Here is a 24,879-nt window from a genome sequence, read left to right as displayed (position 1 = left end):
GGCGAATAAACACAGTTTATTAATGTACTGAGAACTGCTTTGGAAATCAATAAGGTAATTAGCAACTAGCCCAGAATTTGCGCACTGTGCAAGCACAGATTCCTATACTGCAATGACAGATGCTGGATTTGCATGCCAATTTCAAATCCGACAGCAGCAGATCTTACACTCCGCATGAATATGATAGTGCAACAAATAGTCACTGAACTAACAACTAGTAGGAGTAGTGAAAGTACTAACCGAGGCTACGAAACTAAAGTTAAACGTAAAATAAAAATACCGAAGTAACATTCGTACTATAGAAAAAGCACAGGTTCAAAAAACTGGACATATCAAATGTAAGGACATACAATCTTTAGAAAAGTTTTTGGGATTAGAAAGTGAGATTACTACTTCGAATTTTCTGGAATTTTTCGAAAAGAAACGTTAAAAGTATGCATTTTCCGCAAGCCCAGTATTTACATATTTTGGATTTTTAATGCAGGGCAGCGCAAAGGAGTGGTTTATCCCGCGCAAACGAGATTTTAAGTCATATGATGATTTGTTGTAAAATTCAAAGAACAGTTTGAATCAACTCATGTAGTGGCAGGAAAAATGTCCGTATTGCAATCAAATGATACGATCCTAAAACTGACGATTCGGTATATTAGTTTGTCGCCAATAGATACTTTCGCATTCGTGAGTTAAACAAGGCTGTTACTGATGCATTCATTCTTAACAGCATAAAGTTATTACTGCCAAATTATTTCCATAAGCATTGGTTCTGTTACCTTCTCTGGATTTGAAAAATGCTAAATATAGTTCAAAATTTAGAAACGTTGTCAGAAAATAATGAAAATCATAAGCAGAATAATTGTTTTATCGAAAACCCTTGCGTGTAAATCAAGTTAATGCCACAGAAAATAAGTCCAAGAAAAGTAGTGTCATACAATCACATACTGGTAACAGTAAAAGTAAACATTAAAAGCAATATGAACATAGGAGTAAGTCAGAATAGAATATACAAAAATAAACAGGAAATTAATCGATCCGAACAACATTCCGGTAGTGAAAATACTCACAATACTTCACATATCAATAGTTCACATAGAAGCCAGGAATATATATACCAAGTCAGTCAATCGAGTGTTGGTAATAACGTACAATCGCCTTCGTATATTCCTGTTTCTCAATACGTAAATCGTCAACAATTAGTACAAAGTTATAATCAACATCATGTTTTTTCACCTCCATTACAAGGTAATCATAATGTACGACCTCCGTTAAACTAGAAACGCTTTGCCGAGAGCGAGCTTCTGGTAGAGCTTGTGTATCTGATGATTTTGATCAAAACTTTTGTAATTTTAACGCACTCACCCCTACTTTCCTTGTGAACTACATAGGGTAAAGTACAAATATTAACAATGTTATTGAATCGGATATATAAACTTCGGATGATGAATACAAGTAAATGAGAGTATGAGTGATAATGATAGTATAACTCGAACAGCAGAAATTTATTGTAAAATAGTTAACCCTTAAGTCCTCGCGTGGGGTGTACACAGACCCCAAAACAGTTGAACTTTGTACTGTTAGCCACAAATCCTGATGAAAAAATATAACAAAATGTCTCAAAACGAGTACAAAAAAACTAATTGCAGCAAATACTTTTAAAAACGTGTCTAGAGTTATGCTACATTGTCTTAATTATAAAAAAATATTCTTTATTGTAAAAAATTAATATCAATTTGGGGGTATATTGGATCCCCGCGCGAGTACTGCTGTCACAAAAAAGGGCGCAAGTACTTGTGGGTTATATTAATGAGCCGGTCGAAGCATTGTGGGACTCGAGCGCCTCTGCGTCTTTAATTAGTTTCAACCTCTGGGAACAAATTTCTTCAGTGATATCCCACTCCTAATTAAAAGTTGCACCACATACATTCTTAGTAATTATTCAGGAAAACGAAAGAAGCAGGTAAAAGCTGAAATAAATGTTTATGTGAAGATAATTTAGTTTTCAATACTAAAGTCTTGGTTGTATCCGAACACTAAATGCCTTTTGCGTCGATTTTTTTTTAACTTTTGCAATGTGACCATTGATTTCTCTAAAAATGTAATTAGTCCTAGTGATGGAAAAGAAGTTGTTCTTACTATGCTTAGGAAACATTCTCATAGGGAAGTAGGCAAATCCAACCCAAGAAAATTTTGTCACACGTTGATCGTAAAGTAGAATCTGAAAATCTTTATTGTATCAATATGAGAAAGGGTAATATTTCTAACGATAGTTCAGATTATAAAACTGACAATAGCTGTTCATTTCCTTCACGTCTCATAATAAATAATTTAAAGTTAGAAAAATGTAAACTAAAGCCTGGATGGATTAGTACTTTAGAAGAACGAAATGAGGCCTACATAGAATTTAAAAATAATTCTGAAGACTAAACAATTTAAACCTTAGTCAGGCCGCGAAATTGTGGACTACAAATGTCTACAATTGATAGTGAAATTAATATTGCTAATTGTAGAAAACAGGAATGTAATAAAACTAGTGGGGAAAATGTGTCAGAAAATATTAATGTTAAAAATATTAATGGGGTAGCAACAGTAGTTGAGATGAAAGGTACGTCAACGCAGTCATTTGTCAAACGAACAAAAACAACAATTATTTCAATTATTGTTGAAACATCAGAATGTTTTCACAAATTACCCAGGTAGATGTAATATGTATGAGTATACTATGGAAGTAGATACTAAAGAACCAATTATAAAGCGACAATAGCCTTTCATACTACTCTAGACAAAGTATAGATAAATAAATTGAAGAGAGGCTTCGATTAAATGTAATCGGAAGTGCCGTTTCAGTACAGTCATTTTATTTTCTGTGTACCTAACAAGAATAGTAGCAAACAGTCATGGATCTTATCGAATTAAATAAGCATGTGAATTTGAAGCAACTTAAGGTTAATAAAACAGATTACTTTCTTTTAAAATTTCAAGGTACTAAGTTCGTTAGATCTGTAGACTTGGTTTCATCGGATCACCAACTAAAACTAACCGAAGAATCACGAGATCTTACTGTCTTCTCGTGGAATGTCAAAATGTACTAGTGTACAGTTATCCCTTTCGAATACATAACTGGGTCAGTTGCTTTAATTGCAGTTTTACAAAAGGTTTTAGGTTACGCTTTGTATCATAAATTAGTGAATGATCTCAGTATTCCCAGCTTTTCCTTTGAACAACAGCTTGAAATTTTGGATCAATTGTTTACAAAATTGCCAGAAGCAAATACTGACAGTAAATTTGTCAAAATCTTCGTTTTGTAACGCATCTTTTCCGTTTTGGGATTTATTGTAACGCCTGAAGGTATTTCTAAAGATCCGTATGTAGAAATTGTTTGTAACTTACCATGTCCCAAAAATATGAAACAGTTGAAACAAACGTAAGGACTTTTGAGTGATGTTTAAAATTTGAAGATAAATTCGCGGAATTGGCCTATCTTTTGTTTGAATTGACTAGAAAAGGAATAAGATTGACTGGACTTCAGAATGTGAAAACAGTTTCCAATCTCTTAAAGACACTTTAGTGCAAGATGTTGCTTTTAATCATCCTAGATTTAATCAAGATTTTTGTTTAATCACAGACAGTTCACAGGTCGCTGTAGCTAGTATTATTTTTCAAGAAGTTGATGGTAAACTTAATATTATTGGTTTTCATAGTAAAATTCTGAATAAGGCTTAACTCTCATACTAGAGCTTGAGGTGCTAAAAATTGTAACTCCTATTCGTAAATGGAGATACTTCTTATACGGTAAACGTGTCAAAGTTTACACTGACTATAATTTTTAGTATATTTGTTTAAAAAAAAAAAAATCGAATTCTCGTTTGATCCGATGGAGCTTGGAACTCCAAGGTTTCGACTTAGAAATTATGCATATTTCAGGAACTGATGATAAACCCAGTGATGTGTTATCAAAAGTCGTGCTAACCCTAAAAGATGAAGTATATGAGGTACATAATATGCAAGTGTTGTCATCTTTCTTTGGAAATATGACTGTACAAGAATTGGGCGAAAAGCAGGGGAAGACATCCTGAATATAATTCGATTATAAAATTTTTGGAAAACCCGAGCGAACCATATTGTAAAGTGAAATTCAGAAATCTCGGAAAAATTCTGTAAATTAAACAATGGTGTGTTGCTGAACAAAATATTTCATTTCCCTGAATCTTGGAGAATTTGTATTCCTCCTTTATTAGTACCTATGTTTATAGAGCATATGCATTGCCAACGTGGGCATTTTGGGACGAAAAACGTTTGGATTTGTAAAAGAAACCTGTTATTGGAAATCTATGCATAGAGACATTAGTAATTTCATTAATGATTGAGGAAACAAGGTAAAAACATCTGCAAAAGCATTGGAAATAATTTCTGTAAACAGTTCTCGTTCACTTGTTTGAATTGACATTTTAGGACCATACGTACCTTCAGGTTATAAATATGATTTATCAATCATGGATGTTTTTTCTAGATACTATACCCTATGCGTAACGCTATTACAAAGTGTTATACGTTGTTTAGAGTCACTGTATTTCTTACATTTAGGACTTCCTAATGCAGTTTTAGTAGAGGATGACAGTCGTTTTGTTTCCCAAAAGTTTAAAGACAAAATGTCAGAATAAATAATCAAAATATATTATGCTACTCCTTATCACGCTTCTTCCAATGTTGTAGAACGCATGCACAGAGACTAATCGTTAATTGTTCTGTAGAAATGATCATATTGCTTGGGAAAAATATTCCGCAAACTGTTAACCATTTAATCTCTAGTGATTTAAGAAAGTCCTACAAGTTTACGTTTAAATGTAAAAACATCTGATCCGGTATTCAAACATTTTGGAATTGTTCTGAAAGAAAACTGTGACGATGAACATACTTTGTGGGAAAATAATTTAGTTATGGCAGATTTAAAACGAAATGAAATTATTCGCAAAAGATATGCTCAGCACAACCAAAAGCAGGAAAGCAATATAGAATCAAAGAGAATGATTTAGTATTTCTAAAGCAAATAAATTTAAGATCTGCAGTTGACAAGAGAATTTCAAAATTTCCTCATTTATATAAAGGACCACTAGTTTGTTCAAAATGTTTCAAATAAACTATTCCAATTAACTGATTCACTTACTGGTAAATCTCTTGGTTTACATTCTGTTGACAGGTTAAAACTTTTGAAATCTACTTAAGAAACTAAAGCCCTCTGGTTAAATTTAGCCGTAAAACATTCTAACAATAAATACGATGATATTTTGAAAGAACAGTGTAAAAATTATGAATTAGAACGTTGTATACAAAAAGTTAGGTACTATACCATTAATGCTGTATTGGTAAACCTTTCAAACCCTTGCAATTCAAAGATCAACATTAACAGAACTTATAAAATAACTAATGAAGTAATGAATTTGGGTCTTTATCTTAAATATGTTTGAAAAATGGATTTGTGTACTGCTGAAAGTTTACAATTTGTTCTTACCAATTTTGTAAATCCACTCATGGTATTTAATGAAAATTTCTGCAAGATCACAGTGATCAGTAAGGGAAATATAACCCGTACTTATGTAGCAGGCTATAGCAGTTTTATCAGTCTAACTTGAAGCTTTAACGTGAAGGCCATTGGGAAATAACCTGAGGTTGAAACAAGCTGATTAAAAATTTTTGTTGCTAATGTGGTAACAATTGAAAACGATAGTAGTTCCGATGACAACTCCCTTTATTTCTTTAGTCTTAGTGGGAGCCACTTTTCTTCGAATTGTAACACGTTTCTCTTACCCTTGTCACCGAATACGGGGAGGAATACAGTATGGTATATTATTTTATTGGGGTTGGATGAATGCAAACTTGAGAAACAGGAACAAGTGTTGTATGTCATGATGTGGCAAACCACAATCTGTTTACTACCCATTTTCTTTGTATCGCAAATACAAGAAAATGTTCGCGTAAGAAACGTTCCTCAACGTTTCACTAACAATATTGTTCCGTAATTCCCCTCTATCAACACTATATTGCAGAAATATGCTATTAAATTTCAGAAGTTTAAGGGAGTTCATAGATATAGTAAAATTTACAATGCTATAGAAAAGCTGTAATTTAAGTAATACAATCAGTTTCAAAACTAATGTATTTAATGCATGTTTGTACTTCTATGAATGATTCACCATTTACTAGTATTTCAGTATTGTTCCATATCATACATATTGTTTTTAGTCCATGTCATATGATATTGTGTGAAATAACAAAATGGTGAGGTTTTGCTAATAATGTCTATGATCAGTTATGCGACAACATAAACAATTATGTTTTTCCTAGTGCATGAAAAATATGCCAAATGATATGTCGAGTTGAGGAGTGAGGTTTTCTCCCTATTGGGCAACTTTATATTTATTTAAGACTCGGAGTTGGCAATTTTATTAATTCCCCTCTCTTTACTCTTTTAAATTTAACCTTCTATAGTCTATCCTTTCTCCTCACTCCGGGGTGGATTATGAAATAAATATTTGAAAAGGGGTAAGGTTCCTTCCATATTCAGGGAGGAGGGTTGAGTCGAGCAACCAGAACGGGCTACAGTTAAAATATGACTTTGTAATAATTTAAATGTAGTCCTGGAATGCGCCGAAATTTCATAGTCTGAATATCTCGACATTGTATTTCTTTTACCCCAAGTATTTTGTATTGTAATATGCTTATATTTTGTCATGTTTTAAATATTTTGTGTTTCTGATTATTTCGAATGTGTTAAAGCGAAAAAACAATTTTACAAAAGTTTAATATTTTAGTAAATTGTGTTTGTTTGAAAATATCTATGATGATTTTGAAAGGAATTGTAATGTTAGTTTGTAAGGTGGCACTAAATGATTAGCTTAAGTAAGTGACTTAAATATTTACATTAATAAAAATGTTATGAAAAAAACAACGTGATTGAAGTTCATGAATCTTCATATAGTAAAATGTTAGAAAAGAAAGTGTTATATGACGTTACAGGAAATTACATAATGCTACATATAGTATAATGGTAATAGTACTTTGAATAATTTTTAAAATGATGTTTGAACGTGCAAAACATAAGAATATAAACTCAAAGATATTTTCAACAAACGGCCTTTCTATTTCAAAGTATGGCCCTTGTATTCCGAATTTCGCGATTATACGTGCTATTCGGTGTGAACGTTTGGAACTGTGTGTGTTGGTGACTGCAGTAGCAGATTAATATCAAAGTTCATTGAAATTCACGATTTTAAAATTCAGTATCAGGATTCTTGAGGAAAGCAAGTTCGTCAGACCTAATCGAACGCCATGTATAAGGCAAGAAAACAGTTTGTATCAGAATTTTTTATAGTGATATAGTGACAGACTAAACACTACTAAAACTGCTGCACGTAATACCTCACCTAATACTTACCTGGTGATGCTAATATTGTAGAAACTAAAACAATAATCTAACCTTAAAGTTATACAATCATGTAAAACCACTTACCTTAATTTACTTACCTATACAATTGAGAATATGTGATCCTAACCGGTTCCAGGAAAAAAATTCTATTATTTCTGTCAAATCATTTATAATTAAATCCTTTGCGCTCTGAAATCAACTTTCGATAATCAACTAGATGTAATATGATTGTGGCCTTACTACTATAAATAGCTGTCTCTCTCTCAGAATAACAAATCTCCAGAAAGAAGGTAGGTTCGATGTTTGAATAAGAACGGCTGAGCGTTTCATGTGACAGGGCTCACAGAAAGAGAGAAACTAGAAGATATATCTGATTCATTAAATAACTAAGACAATGAGAATGAGTTCCCACTTTACCAGACAGATAAAGAGAGGAATGGAACATTAAAAATTTCATTTTAAAAATGTCCTATAAAGATGCAAGTACCAGGGGCGTCATTTAGGGGGGGCAGGAGGGGGCAATTGCCCCCCCAAGAGTTTGAGGAATACATATACTTTAATCTATTGTCTACTAATATACTAGTACAAAACGTGAAAATCTTATGTCGGTGGTGCTCTTGCCCCCCCTCAAGCAAAGTCTGAAATGACGCCCCTGGCAAGTACGATTAAAATTCCGACAGTTGCCACTAAAATAATGCAATCTCTCTCATTGTTTTCATACTTAAATCACTATTTCAGCGTCCTAACCTCTCTATTACAAAATACAAGGAACTTAGAGAAACATGTCTTCAAAATTTCCTTTAAATAAGCAAAAAAATAATATATAATAATAACTTTGCGATCAAGATTTGAAATTACGCCACATTTGTTCGTATTTGTGAATGCAATATTCCCGCTGGGCTAAATACGACTGCTTTACGGCAAATCAAAAATTGGGTCCGTAACATGTAATGTTTGGGTTTCCCCGATTTCAGTTGTAACCATGAACTACTCGAAATACATAGAACTGGTCCCCATGACTCGTTTAAAACAGTTAGCAACAAAAATGTGCGACCACTTTCTATTAGTAATTTCTGTAACATTCGTTTATCAAAAATTAGTTGTCAAAACTATATTCGTAGTGTGCTAGTTAGTGTGCACTCTATAGCAATTTCTCTTTTTTCGATGCATCAGGTCAAGTTTCAGAAGATGCGTTTCAATGGCTTTTAAAACATCTTATTTGTTATTTCCTTAACATCAATCTTTCCTTCCAAAAGTTGTTTCTTGGTGCTATTCGTTTCATGCTAGTCTATTTAAATATTTGCAAATAATTCGACGAAATTACGTCTCTAAATTTATTAAGAAATATATAGATAGATAGATAAACTTTACCACAAGCGAGAAGTTAAGTTTGTTAATTTCTTTGATAAAATGTGATAAAATATTACGTAAATGAGTGTGAGAACACCAAAATTAATTTACTCTAGTTACTGAAGGTAGAACATCTCAAAAATGGCAGTACATGTATAAAATGTCCTAAATTAGAACAAACTATTAGTTATTGATTAAAAGTGTTCATTAATATGAAGAACCACTAGTATCGTATGACGTCGTAGTTCAGTTACAGAATGCAATTAAAATATTCTAAAAGGCAGTACTCCAAATTAATTTGTTTGAAATGTAGTTTTAAAAGCGAGCTTAATCTTCTTTCATAAACTGGAACATAAATGAGAGAAAACGATTTAATTGTTCCACTCTGATTAGAATTCACTTGGAGACGACCCTAGGAAACTCGTTTACAGACAAAGGCTAAATGTTTCCGTAAAATAGAAAGAGGCTGAGATTTTCTGTTTTCGGAACTCTTATACGTATATTTCCAAACTTGCAATATGTGGTGGATTTTGCCCTCTTTTATACTATTGTTGCTTATGAATTTTAACCCCGAACAATAGGGTTATTTCTGCAGACTGAAGGAGAGTATACACCAAGTATCATTAAAATCAGATAAGTTTTCGATGACTTATCGTGGGACAGACGGATAGAGAAACAGACACACAATGATGTTACAAACTCGCTACATTCGCTTCAATTACTAGCTGAAAAACGAGCGCAGCGAACTTCCACTTGACTCGATTGGAACAACTTTAATGAAATTTAGTATGGGACTACCTTCAACCTGCGGAAATAACTCTATCGTTTGAGAGTTGTAATCCAAGAAGGGAATAAAATTGGGTAAAAATCCACCCTATATTGTAAATCTGAACATATTCAAATAAGACAATTTTCCAATATAAACCACGCAAAATTATTCGATGATGATTTTTTAAAAAATAGTATATAGTTCCTTTACAGTATTCTGATCATCCCCACAACCTAAAAGGGTAAATTTCCCCGTTACAAAGGGGCATTCCACAACCATTTTCGTTTAAAAATTGTTCGAATTTGGTTAACATCTCGTACATTTTTTTGAAGGCTTCCCTTCCCAATAATCCCCCTACATGGAGTTAAAATTGGTAGTGAAGCTACAAATTAACCTTCTAAATGAGAACAATTAACAATTAAATTTTAAACGGGAAATGAACATCCTGATTATTATATTTTATTTTTACACACTACGTTAGGAGTTAGCAAGTGTCAATGTCAAATGTAGAAAATCATAAATTACATTGAAGAATACAGTAATAACTTCATAACATTCCCTCATAGCAGTCTATCCCACTCGACGATATTTGGCACTTGGGATGTGTGTTCTTCATTTAAATCTTCCTGCTCTTGAAAATAATGCTCTGAAGAATAAAGAAAATACACAGGATCAAGAGCAATGGACAACGACCAGTTGAAATCTGTCGTAAGAAAGTATAGTAAGGAAGTCCTCAATCAATCACACATTTCACTTCAAAATTAACTTCAGTAATATTGAAATAACTTTGGTAATTCCTTTATGTGGTCTGGTAATTATATTATTATTATTATTATTATTATTTTCTTTTTTTTAACTATATATGTTTACCAATATATTTCAATCAAAAGTTTTCTTGTAGGACATATCTGGAGAACTACATTAGTGTAGCCAAACCCAAACTATCACTTATCTTAGAGCGACGCGCTTATTCTGTTGAAAATACGAAAACTCGATTTAGGGGCCGTTCAAAAATTTTGTGGTTCCTGATCCAAAAGATCCAATATATTTCAATCAAAAATTTTCTTGTAGGCCTTATATCTGGAGAACTACATTAGTGTAGCCAAACCCAAAGTATCAAACTATCACTTAACTCAGAATGTGCTTATTCCGTAGAAAATAAGAAAACTCGATTTAAGGGCCGTTCAAAAATTTTATGCGCCCTAATCAAATATATTTCAATCAAAAATTTTCTTTTAGGCATTATATCTGAAGAACTACATATAGTGTAGCCAAGCCCAAGCTATCATTTAACTCACAATGATGTGCTTGTCCCGTAGAAAATACGAAAACTCGATTTAGGGGGTCTTTCAAAAATTTTGTGGCCTCTGTTCTGAAAACTAATTATTGACCAAAATCGCAATCTTTTGATCCTTTTTGGGTCATTTTCCTAAAATTCTTTTCATCATAATGCTGTTATTAAATGTTTTTCGTGTTATGAGAAGAGAGGTGAACATACTTTCTTTTTTACTCAAGTTATAATGCTCAAAAAAGCTCGAAATTTCCCACGCAAAGACGCCGTGAAGAGAACCTGTTCCCGCTCCTCAATAAATATATATATATATATATATATATATATATATATATATATATATATATATATATATATATATATATATATATATATATATATATATATATATATTCAAGTTCTTGCATCTCTAATCCTACAGCACTTTCCTTCAATGAGCATTCCAAGTCCCAATGTGTGTTTAATGGTGTGTTTAGTGCTTTTTTAAAGAAAATCTTAAAATCTTTCATTTCGCTAAATCAGTCTTTCGTTCCAAAAACGATTTCTTCGTGTTACTCATTTCATACTAGTCTCTTTGAATATTCACAGATAATAAAATTATGTCTAAAAATGTTTAAATTATACATGTATTTTAAGGAAGGGGATTTATTTGTATTCATTGTCATACTAATTCGAAAATGGAACTTCAAAAAAGATATACTTTAATAAAAATCCTTATTAACAACTGAGCAAACAGAACAGTAGTCCCCTACGTGTGGTCGCATTCAGAATATTTTCAAAGCGGCAGCAAATAATTGTTGCACAAAAAATGACTATAGATATTATTGTCATGTAGCCTTTGTTCACTCCGAAAGTTTCTGCACGTAAAAGTGTGACGTTGAAGTTGTGTGTTATGAAATGCACATAAAAATTGTAAAAGACAGCGCTCCACATTTGTTTGTTTGTTTGTAATAGCTTAATGGTCTTTCATGAAACGGAATACGAGTGTAAGAAAGCAATTTAGTCGTCTCCACTTTGAGAAATCTCATTTGAAGGCGATCTTGGGAAAGCTAAATGTTTTCGTGAAATGGAATGAGTCTAACGTTTTCTCTATTGAAGAAAAAAAAAACTATATTGGCAAACTTGTAACATGAAGTGGATGTTGCTCTCTTTTATACCCTTATTGTTAATAGATTTTAACCTGAAACGAAAGAATTATTGCTGAAGATTGCAGGAAAACAACGTATCATGTTTCATAAAAATTAGATATGTTCTGCGAGAATTACGTATGTTTGATGTGTTCTACAAAATACACAAATCCCGATTAAGTCGAATGGTAGAAGCTTGCTACACGCGCTTGTATTAGTAGTGATACTGTGCATATACAGGGTGCGGAAAAAGTCCCGGAACGGTCCAATATCTTGCGAAATACACAGACCAGCAAAACAAAAATAACGCGTCTTAAATAGTCTTGAAAAAGCTATCCAATATCAAACACAACCCCCTATCCCCACCCCCTTCGGGGTTACAGGGGTTAACTAAAATTGTAAATGGGAACCTCCATTTTTTATTGCTCATTTAGATTCTCCAGAAAAAGTGACAGTGATTTGCCCCAAAATTGAAAACAGTGCTTCACGGATGGCGGTTGAATCGATATACAAAAAAGGGGGGAACCAGAACATTATGAAAATGAAGTGTCAGTTCTGTACTCTGTGGCCATACAGTTAGCGTATTGGACTGCCGAGTCAGGAGTCCTGAGTTCGATCCCCGCTCAAGGCAGCCCTTTTTCTTTTATTTCCCTAAATAAATTTTACACGTTTTAACTTCAATTAGTGATTTACTCCAGTTACATACAATACAAATTTCGATAATTGTTTTGTAAAATACCTTTTTGAAGTGGTCTGTAGCAATAGGGTTATAGTTCATAGAGTTATTTACAACTATTTTTGTCGCGATTTGCAATCTTCCTGCAAGTCAATAAATTATGGAAAAATACACATAAAAATGTTATTCTGTGCGGGAATCGAACTCAGGACCTCTAATTTTGCAGTCCAATACGCTAACCGTATTACCACAGAATACAGGACTGACACTTCACATTTTCATAACATTTTGGTATCCCCCTTTCTGTGTGTCGATTCAAGATCATCCGTGAAGGCACTGTTTTCAATTTTGGGTCAAATCACTGTCACTTTTCTGGAGAATCCAAATGTGCAATAAGAAATGTGGGTTTCAATTTAAAATTTTGAAGTTACCCCCGTACTCCTGAAGGGGGTGGGGATGGGGGGTTGTGTTTGATATCATTGGATAACTTCCAAAACTATTTAACACATGTTATTCTTGTTTTGCTGATTTGTACATTTCGCGGGATATTGAACCGTTCCGGGACTTTTTCCGCACCCTGTATATATATATATATATATATATATATATATATATATATATATATATATATATATATATATATATCGTTTTCCCGTTTACCATGTGCCAGCCTAGTAACCACAGAAATTCTTTAATTTTAAAGAAAACATGTGTTTTGTTTTATGACGAAAGCTGCGTATACCTCTCAATTAGGTGGTCCTGGTTCAATTCAGTAGCAATGGGAAAATTTTATCGTTCTATCCTTATTCCACTGTGAGTCTAAAGTTTACCCACGACTTTAAAATGGGTACCTCGGTCAACCTGGAGAAGCGAAGAAGCCAGAGCATATTATTGACTACGTTACCTCCATGAGCGACTAAGTCAAGAAATGGTAAATGAGACATTTCTAATTGGTCTACGTATGACGCAGGATAAGAAGAACTGCATTATTTACAAGAATACTCTAAACAGTTTTTCAATGTAAACTAGCAGAAGAACATCGCTCACTTCTTTGTAACAAAGCAAAGTGAGAGAAATAACAAAGCAATGTGGCTGTGATTTTTTTAAAAAATATTATTAGCTGAACCTGCGCTGTCTACTCAGCGCATCGTTATGTTATGACATGCATCCTTCCCACTGTGCATGTCTCCTTACTCACACAAGTAAAGGATAGGCGACTTACAAAGGAAGTGAATTGCTATGTACAGATGTTGGAGTGAGTTTGTAGCAAACTTGTACAAGTAACACGATATCAAGTGGATTTTTTCCCTAATAAATCCATATCCGTCCGAGTGAGCCTTATTGAGTCTTTTGAAGCCTTGAAAGTTGCCAGCATGCAATGGGTTTTGCCATTCAGATTCAAGCACAGCGCCTGCAATGTCCATCAACCTGCCATACGTAACTTTTCTACGGGTTGCCTAACACCGTAGTTTCGGCCTGTAACCATGTTAATCTTATGGGCTCAAAACGGTCCCTAAAATGTTGAATAAGACAATAACGACACGGTTTTTGAAAATTTGAACGACAACTGGACAATCTACACAAGATTTGAAATCGACCAGTGAAAGTGGCACGTTTCTAACACTTGTGGTTTTCGAGATCTCATTGTCGAAAGGATTGGCGACAAACATATAAACCTAGCATTTTAATATATAGACTAGCTGAACCTGCGCTCTCTACACAGCGCATCATTCACATTTGAGCATGAATCTCTTTGTTATTCCTCACATCTGCACATGTCCCTTTACAGACACAAGTGAAACACTTCTTGATAAGAATCGGCAAGATATACCGTAAAGGGGAGATTTTTCGATTACTTTTTCAATATCTTGCACCAGTTGCAAGATTTGAGCCTACTTCTGGTTGGAGTTTTTAATTAATATATGATTAGGGTTTTCTTTCTTCTTGCATGCAGTATGTAATAAGCAAATACATTACACACAATTAATTATAATGCCAGTAATATATGGTGTTCATTAGGCAAAACACTACAAACAATAAAGATTCAATTTAGACTGGAGAAATGGTTATCCTTTGTTTAACATTATAATTTGGCCATGAAACAAACGCCTGACAGATATGCAATCCCTGTATGCAATCATGTGGTGTTGGAATGTATAATGCGCAGGATATGATGTTTTATTATTATTATTATTATTATTATTATTATTATTATTATTATTATTATTATTATTATTATTATTATTATTTCAACACTTCCAGTGTACTCGTAAAAATGTAATAAAGAAATAATGGTCATGTTGTTTTTTTTTTAATATTCAGTTAGAACTGGACAATCAACGCAAAATTTGCAATCGATCAGTGAAAACGTCATCTTTCTAGAGCCTGTAGTTTCCGAGATCTCATTGTCGAAAGGATTGGCCACAAACATAAAAACGTCCATAAACGTATAGTTTAAAAGAACTCCAAAGATGGCAGCACAGTTCATTTCCATTGATTTTGGAGAAGGCTTATTAAAATACAAAGGCTTTGAACAATAATTTTAAAAAGATAAACTTTATGGAAAAGGTCTATTTAAATTATTTATTTAAAGTACAATATTGATTTAAAATATTTGTCTTTGTTAAACGTGAAATCACAAATAACCGTAAATCAAAGGTTTCAAATCAAAAGTTAGAGGTTGGAGCTCTGGCTTTTTATTGCTTCTGCAGTGTTTTAATAGATAGATAGTATATCAGATATTGTGTAAGTTAAGGTAAGTTAATATGTAAGTGATATTTCTGTTTTCTAATGAGGGTATTTATAAACGTTCTCTACTCGTAAAGCCGTGAAGAGGGACAATGAATGGTTTGCCCAGTAACAGTCCCTACTTAGAACGGAGGTCTGTCAAGTTTGTTTAAGTCAATGTGGAGGGTTGGACAGAACGGTTCAACAGTTCTGTAATTAATAATACTCGTATTACTGTAGTAGACATAAAGCCATTTTGACAGAAACCAAGATTAGTGTCCGTAAAGTCATGATGCACTTTTCACCGGACAAAGGAAAGCAACAAAAGATAGAAAAGTGAAATCTTCGTAGTATGATGTGCAAGCGTATGCGCACACGGGTGATGATGCAACACCACGAACTACACAGCAGCGGAGCAGCCACGGTTACGCCAATCGAGATATGGACGGTACAGAGGAAAGTTCAGTGTGTTCTTAGAATTGCTAAGTTCGAATCCATGACCAATGTGTAACGTGAATATCGTCGCGTGTACAACGAAACGGCACTACATAGGAATAACATTACTCGGTGGGATAAGCGGCTGAAGGATACCGGCAGTTTGTTGGATAAACCCTATTCTGGTAGGCCATCGGTAAGTGACGAGTCTGTAGAGACTATACGGAAGAGCTATCTAAGGAGTCCTAAAAAAATCTGTGCGTGCGTGAGCTCGACGTTTTTCAGGTTAAAAGGTCCAGCTGTTGCACGCTATCAAACCGGCGGATAGACCCAAACAACTCGCGTTTGTTACAGATATGCTCCATGAGATCGACAATGATGAACGATTTCTACAGAACATTGTGTTTAGCGATGAGGCGACATTCCATTTTTGTGAACATTTTCAAATTCATAATGTCCGAATATGGGCTGCTGAAAATTATCGTGTCTACGTTGAGTACGAAAGTAACACCTTTAAAGTGAAGGTGTGGTGTGGTCTGATGCATGGTAAAGTGATAGGTTTATTTTTCTTTGCGGAGCAGACTGTGACGGCAAACAACTACCTTGACATGTTGTAATTGTATGCAGTGCCACAATTTCCGGAAGGTGTCATCTTTCAATATGACGGCGCTCCTCCATACTACTTCGACATTGTTCGTGACTTTCTGAGCACAACATTCTCCCAGTGGTGGATAGGCAGAGTTCTGTCAAGCCATGGCCACCACGCTCCCCCGATCTGACGTCCTCAGACTTTTACTTGCGGGGTTATATGAAGCAATATGTGCACAGTGAACGTATCAATGACGTTAATCATTTAAAACAGAGAATCAGAGACGTTATTCACTCTATTACACCAGACGTCTTTAACCGTGTGTGGGAAGAACTTGAATATCATTTAGCCCTTTCGAGATAGGGTCATTTTTGTGGTTTTCGTATACTTTCAGTTAATGAATTATAAGTCAAAGACTACTCGAATGGTATGGTTTATACCTTGGTTTTCAGAAGAAGGATGTAGCAATTTTATAACGTAAGTTTGATTGGAGTGTTGGCAACGAGAGGAAAATTATGGACGGAAACGTAGGGGTGAAAATTCACAAAAAAATCCCTAACCTAATTTTAAGATTGTTTGGAGCTGACACAATTGTTGGTACATGGATCAAATTCACTTCAAAAAATTCCTTGGTGTGTCGACAACTCAGTGAAAACGTGTAGTCGTTGGCTGTCATCCAAAAACAGAAAGAAAAAAATTTCTCTCATCGTACACACGAAATTTTGACACTTTTTCCGCCTCAGAAGCAAAAGTCAGCAATTACGCAAGTACTGCAGCTTCCTTAATCATTCCATTGGAACTTTCTATGGTGTATTGTTTAGGCCAAAGATCATGCTTTCAGACACTGTTACGTTTGTTCCAATATTGCCAACAAGAGGGAAAAGTGGGAAATTTTCCAAATTTTTCACCTAAATTAGGGAATTAAACTTTTCTGTGACTGCAAACATTGCTATCAGACAGACGCTAATACACTTTGGTACTGCACTAATACATCGTAGAAGTATCATGACAATATCTAATAAACTAAGCATGTTATTAAAAAATATCTCATTCTAATTAAAAGAAAATCACAATTATCTTTCCACTTAAGATGTAGGAGAACAAAGTCTACTGTAAACCTCAACTGTACTTCCCCTAATTATCCAAATGAAACTTTCTATGGTGCATTGTGTAGACCAAAGATAGGGCTTTCAGATGCTGATACGTTCGTTCTAATGTAGCCAATAAGAGGGAAATTATGGAGGGAAATTTTCTGTGGCTGGAAACACTGCGACTATATAAACGCAAACCATCTTAAAATAAACTTTGGTACACCACTAATATATCACAGAAGTATCATATCGATACCTAAGAAACGAAGCTAGTAATTAAAAAGATGATTATCGTAAACGGAAACGAAAAAAATTCAAGGTTTAGAACCTAAATTCGAATTTTCCATTCACTCCGTAATTACTCAATTGTAACAATCTGTACTTGCTTTTGTTCAGTAAGGACTGATGTTCGACTGGGTTAAGTTGACTTGCGTTCATACGTATAGATACGGATTTCTAGACATAGCTTTCGAAAATTTATAATTTTTGACCAAAAAATACGAAAATTGTAATTTCCCTATTTGGCAACACTGATTATGAGTTGTTCATATTGATCTGAAAAAAATTAGGTATCAATACGATATATATCTAACAAATCCTAAGTAGATCTCTCTAAAACAAAGGGAAGTTATACTTAAAAAACTAAAAAAAGAAAATTGGAAATTCTCGAATTTTGATTATTCGGCACAAATTCGAGAGAGAAATGGGACACTCCCAAATCCCAATATCTTAATTAGTGTTTACATAGCGGAGGATTAAGAAAGTGACTTTCCCGACCAAGTCTCGAAAGTGTTAGATGTGTGTAGGGCAACAAATGGAATGTTAAATAGGTATGAAACTTATAGAGTTTTCCTTTTATTTGGTGAAGATTTCACATTTCTAACTTGTTTCATTGATTGATCAATACGTGACTAACCGAAGAATTGCTATTTGAGCTACTGAGCAAATTGTATAAGACATCTTCAAGTTAATACATAAGTTTGAATTATCGGCTTCTCTCAACAAGTAAGCAATTTTTTTTTTTAATTGATTTCCAGTTTGAGTACAATTTTCCCTGACATTTCAACAACTTTTTTTTATATAATTTAGTTTTCCCTGACTTAAAGCATTTTCGTGATTTCCAGATTTGTAAGACGGTTCTTACAAATCTGGAAATCACGAAAATGCTTTAAGTCAGGGAAAACTAAATTATATATATATATATATATATATATATATATATATATATATATATATATATATATATAAAAGATTAGGGAAGTATCAGGGAAATCACTTCGTCAAATTAACGGCAATTGGACAAGTGCTCAAATATGAAATGCGTATTTTCAATATGTCCCATTACACCCTTAATATTTAAGAAAAAAAAAAGTGCTGTACTATCAGACATACTTATCAACTGACAATTTGAAAAAATACCTCGCTCTCATACGAAATCGAAATTAATGATTTCTTCAAATGTACTATAAATATGTACTAAATTAAAAATGACTTAATTTACACTAATTCGAAAGCACGTAATTTCTTTCTTCGGACTGTTACGGGTCAAGTGCTGTAAAATTCTGAATGAGTGTGTGACGTTTTAAAATATTGTTAATAATTAATTTATTAGATACACTCGAAAAAAATTATTCCTTTTTCTCCTCTACAAACAATATTATTTAAACACTGTACGGCTTAATATTAGGTTTTGTATGTCATAAGACGTTTGTCTTCGTTATTTCAAGTTAAATTTTAGAGCGTATTTTTTGAAATTATAAATGCCTATTTTACATGTTTATAATGCCTGAACAGTTGAGCTCTAGTTACTACATTCATTCTTCAATCTAATGCACCACCTGCACATCCCGAATTCAAGAGGTTCTGGATCTGCTTAGCAGAGCTTGGATAGGTGACCATTGGAGATCATATATGGAAGCCCTCATCAGGTTGGTCCTCATGAGGTTTTCCTTTAACATTACTCACCTCAAAGTCAATGCCTGAGGTTGAGGGGTAAGGAGGGGCAGTTAGGATGAGGGCGAGTAAGGTTGAGGACGAAAGGAGAGGGAAGGTGCTGTGAGGATGAGTAACTTTGAGGGGGCCTGACGGTGAAGGCAAGTGAGCTTGAGAGAAGGAAAGGGGCTCTGAGGGTGAGAGGAAGTGACGTTGAGGAGCCGTGAGGATGACATGTATTATGGGGCTACGGTTGAATGAGTTTTGAAGAACCTGCCCATCAGATAATGTTGGTCCAACGTGAGGACCATTGGGGATCTGTCTAAAATAAAGAATAGAGGATTGGTTAAGAAATCCAGTAACAACGATGAGAGAACTCTCCGCCAGGGTGACCTACGTTTCCCAATTTCAAACCGCCGATATGTCAGCTTCAGCCCACTGGGGCTTTGTGTCAAGGAGTTTATTTGTAACCCTTAGAGTATGTTACTTAAAAAAAAAAAAAAAAAAAAAAAAAAAAAAAAAAGTTCTACATATTCACTTACCTAGAATTCTGCGCAGTCTGAGTTCTCATGTCTCGAATGGCATTAACACTGGAATTACCGGGTATCACCTGAGATTTTACAATCTCTGATAGCATGTCTATCATCCTTTCAACATTCACTTCACTATCACCTTCATTGTTGTCTGTTATTGAGGTACCAGAACATGCTACATTTACTTTCGTTGCGTTAGAAATGCTGCCAACTTCCCTATCACTAACTTTTGATGAGCAACTATCTCCGCCATTTGGCGTGATACCTTGTTTCATGCATAGAGTATTGTTCTGATCATTCAGTCCTTCAGAAATTTCCTTTTTGACGGATTTTACCACTCTTTTACCACTTACTTCATTATTACGTTGGTTACTGTCTACTATTGGGGTACTAGAACATGCTACTTTTACTTCCGTTGCGTTAGAAATTGTGCCAATTTCAATATTACCAACTTTCGAAGAACTACTATCTTTGTCATTTGGCATTATATCTTGCTGTAGGCATACAGTATTGTTGTGACGATCCAGTTCTTTAGAAATTTCCCTTTTGACGGATTTGTGTGTGTCCATATGATTGACAGAATCTTGTAGTAAAGTCAACAATTCATTAGCTACACTACTATCTTCAGTAAGCAAAAGATTCAATTCATCACTTTGTCCAACGGAATCTATTTCGGTCACTTCAACTTTCATTTTGCGTGCTAATCCATGTTTTTCGGCAGCAGAGAACGAACTCGTGGTCGATTCACTGACATTTGTCTTCTGTTGACTACTTAATGCTTCCAATGATGAGCTAGAACTTTCGGTCTCAGAAAATAATGATCTCGATAAATGACTCGGTAGAATAGGTTGATCATTTCTGTCAGAATTACCGAAATTTTCAGATATATTCCTTGATGACACATCTCCTGTATTATTATCACTGGCACTTCCAAATGTATCCTGTGAAAATAAACAAATAAATAAACATATTAATGCTGTCTTTCTTCTTTTTGTCACTAATTTTCAACTTGAAAATGAATTAAGGCTAGGTACAATAGAGTCTAGAAAACTCAGCCTAATGTGGACCGAAGGATGGCTGAGGTTGTAAAACTGCCGAGTTAACGGGAATGAGGTTAAAAAAGAATAAATACAAGCGTTTCCTCAGAAAATACAGTTCTGTTGGTTGCTTGAGAATACAACAGAGAATAAACTGCCCAATTACCCTTAAAGAAAGGAAAAGTACGTACTTTATGAAGGCACAGAGCCTTTACTACACATGAAAATGAAAATCAATGATTGCACACTGTACAGCAATTCACTTGATAAGACAGACCTCAGAAAAATACTTGAACGGGTCTGCGCACGGGGTGTTTTCGCCCTGCCAGGGTGTAGCCGAGTTATCCGGACTGCCAGTTCATCGAGTACCGAGTTTTACGGACTCTACTGTACTATGTTTCCATACAACGTGCCTTATTAAATTTTACAACAAAATAAATATAAACAACTATTATTTTTCTTGTTACAGATACAGATGGTAGTAAATGTTAAAGTCAGCGTGAAGTTTAATAAAGCATGAAGTATGATTTTAACTATGGCAAAAATTAATTGGATTAAGTACTATTTGGTTTGCATCATTTCTATTCAGTAGCTGTTTCCTCTCTGTTTGTCACACAGTCTACAAAACTTGGACTCTTTCTTCGGATATCTGTCACAATATCATCTTTTGAAGGGTTTCCATCAGCCTGTGGTTGGTTCTTATAAACGTTTGATGCACTTTGGTTACGATTATATCCCACAGGTTCCCTATGCGGTTTATGTATCATCAGCTTTATTAAAACACAACAAAAGCAAATGAAGTTAAAGGAATAACAACAGACTACACTGTGCAAAAGCAGAACAACTGAAAAGCTGTTGCGAGTTAAACAAATATTGCAGGTATATGATATCAAAGACGTCATAAATTGAATATTTCCATTATATTATTATTATTATTATTATTATTATTATTACTTTATTATTTATTACTGAGTTGGTACATTAGTCTTCAGAATTTGTTTATCCTTTAATGATAGTTTAGAGTGGAGTTATTTCTTGTGAATACGCCTTCAATTTTGCAAATTTGAAGTAGTACCATTTGTAGGCTAAAGAGCGTGGAGTGTCAAATAAAACAAATAAAGACACTTTCGATATATTCTTCTGTTAAACAGAGAAGTAACAACTGCACAAGTGGATCGAAACACTTGCACTTAACACAGGCGAATACGAACGGAAAAACTGATTTCGTAGCTCAAAGAAACTCCCCATTCAAAATCTATATCAGCCACAGATTATAATGTTGATCTTCTGGTGTGATAAAGGAGACATTGCATAGGATTAAAAAAGCATCAGAAAACAAACAAAATTTCATTTTTATTTCCACTTGCATATCAGTAGATACAGAATCGATGGAAGAACATTAAAATACTTGTGCAATATACTGCATGAACTCCAACTCGGGAATCTACTATAGTGTTCGAATTAAAGAATTAGAATATACCCTACAAATCTATAAAGTACAAAACAGAATGAACTCTTTCTGTTTTACGTCCCACGATTATGCCATGCAGCCTAAAGGAGACGGAGATAACAACAATGAATGAAATGGTACAATAAAGAAAGTGGGAGGAAACGGAAGAACTCCGAGAACATCCACGCACACGGTGTGTGTTCACCATAAAACCCACTTGGCGCGAGCTTGGATCGAACCAGTGGTTTCACGCACCAGATGTGAATGCTCTACCGCGCTCCTTTTTGATCTAAAATAATTTGGATTTCAACAACCATTTGCTATAGACCTGTTCAAGACGAACTTGAAGTGTGCAACAATGATTCAAGGGAAACAAACTGTGTTTTGAGCGCAATGGCAAGAAATGTATGCTCATGGCATAATGAAGGCAGAAATTTATTATAACATTCTTGATACACGAACTGTTGTACCACGAAGGAGATATTGCAGTAGATCAATGGCATAACCAAGACGATAATACGAGGCATCAAGGTGGCAGCGGCTAGTAGACAGAGGTTCGTGGACAATAAAGTTTTTTTCAACTAAACTGTTCCGCTACGAGTAAGTATGTATAGCATTCTTTAGAAAATAGGTCTCTAGAAGAAAATCAAAACTGAACTACAAGAAGTTTGTATTGAACGCTGTTTTTAAGTAAGTGTAGTTATGTCACTAACTTTCTATGTACTTAACAGAAGAGCGTTATTAGTTGAAAACCAGTACTGTAGACCCAGCTATTAATACATAGGTTTTGGTTGATTTCTTTTAACTTCACGGTTATGCTCTTTAAAGTAAAGGAGACGGATGATTAATGAAAGTGATTGATTATGAAATTAACTTTTTTGTGCTTTCCCACTGGGAATCGAACCCGGGACCACGTACATCAAAGACACATACACTACTTACTAGATCAGGAGGAAGAGCTCGAATGCCTTGTAAAAACAAATATTGCTCTCTACTTCCAACTGCTACAGCTATCTGGTAAATAGCAATCAATTAGCATGGAATTATGATCATAAACAAACATAAAAATAAATGATCGACCGAGATTACTCATTATTTGTACATCCTCCATCAAAAGCGAGCCCATATAGGACGTAAGCTGTAGTTTAAAGTAGGATCTGAACTGCTACAGTGCGCTCCCTATGATATCATGTTTTGATAAAATTTAATGCCGTAATACTTAATATGCACAACAAAAGTATTTAGGTCCTTATTCGTCCTTAAAATTGCAGTTATTTAGTTTATAACGAGACATTTCAGGTTTCTGAATAATTATAAACAAATTTCTGATCAACTTAATTAGATATTCCAAAGTTATTTTTATTACTTAGTTCATACTTATTCAACTACACTATAAACTTTTCAAATATCGATTTGACTAAGAATTACTTAGAAACTCACACTCTCTTGTGAACAAGAGCTGTTTTTCTATTAGTTCTCTTTTTATGCCACATACTATCTAGCCTCGAAGAGCCTCATCTGCGTATTTGTCCAATTCACAAAAAGCAGTTTGCATTTTTATTAAAGAACAAATTGCATGGTTGGACTATTTGACTTTCAGCCTGTTCAAACTTTTGAAACATAATGTCTGGATAGGATATTTTATCTGTTGCTGTACAGCTGAAACGTTAATTTCTTTATTTCCTTATGACAGTTCTTTTTGTGTCTTGGGCCAAGTCCCTCGATTCCTGGTAAGTTTTGTATCCTCATTGCTAATAAGACGGATACTTGCTTCTCAGTTAGGAGTCTTGCGAAGTATTTGAATGTGTAAAATTAATCTGTATATCATTCAAGTCTACGTCGAAGATTTTGAATTGGGATAAATGAACTGTTATATATTTTCTTGGAATTAGTCTTTTGGCCATCTGCCCCACCAGCAACGCTACAAGCTCAACCCATTGTGTGTAGATTTATACATTCAATGTACTATGTTGATATTGTAAATCTATTATCTGCTCAAATGATATCTAAAGGGTAAAAACTTACGAATAAAACACTAAAATACTAGAACGAACAAAAAACTATTTGGAGAGAAATCTAAAAGATAGTGAAAATAATTTTCGAGAAATGGTCCCGCAAAGAAAAGAAATGACAGTTAGTAACGAATCTTTATGATCATTGTATTGAAATGAGTCGTGTACAAGAGTTGTGTGAATACTTCTATGTTGTATGAGTGGATATATGTCTACTAAATATGAATTTATACTTATAATTGCTAAAATTTGTTTTTGTAATGTAGAAATTCAATGTTTTGAGTTGTACACTATATATTTATTTACTAATAGCTTTTCATGTTTAGTTATTGCGTTAAGTGTTAGAATTAAATAAATTGTAACATGATTTTCACCGAATACATTGTTTTTGTCTGAGTAGTTTGACACTGAGATTTTTTGAGATTGAACAAAACCGAGTAACG

General features: G+C 34.1%; 1 protein-coding gene across 17 annotated transcripts in view; it reads right to left on the bottom strand.

Annotated features, from left to right (window-relative positions):
- The window catches only part of LOC145664751 (uncharacterized), a 248,516-nt gene that overhangs the window by 159,772 nt on the left and 63,865 nt on the right, over positions 1-24,879 (bottom strand). For 16 of the 17 annotated variants that reach the window (XM_081731648.1, XM_081731646.1, XM_081731653.1 and 13 more), the window contains one exon: positions 19,947-20,878. In XM_081731648.1, the coding sequence (XP_081587774.1) occupies positions 19,947-20,878 (932 nt within the window). Of the gene's footprint in view, positions 1-10,133; positions 10,183-19,946; positions 20,879-24,879 lie in introns of those variants that run through there. The other variant, XM_081731664.1, reaches the window with a different exon arrangement.

This window comes from Thermobia domestica, chromosome 11, assembly GCF_964235325.1.
Source record: "Thermobia domestica chromosome 11, izTheDome1.hap1.1, whole genome shotgun sequence".
In the NCBI taxonomy this organism is placed as follows: Eukaryota; Metazoa; Arthropoda; class Insecta; order Zygentoma; family Lepismatidae; genus Thermobia; species Thermobia domestica.
Note: the sequence above shows the minus strand (reverse complement) of the source record. Positions and strands in the feature narration are given on the sequence as shown.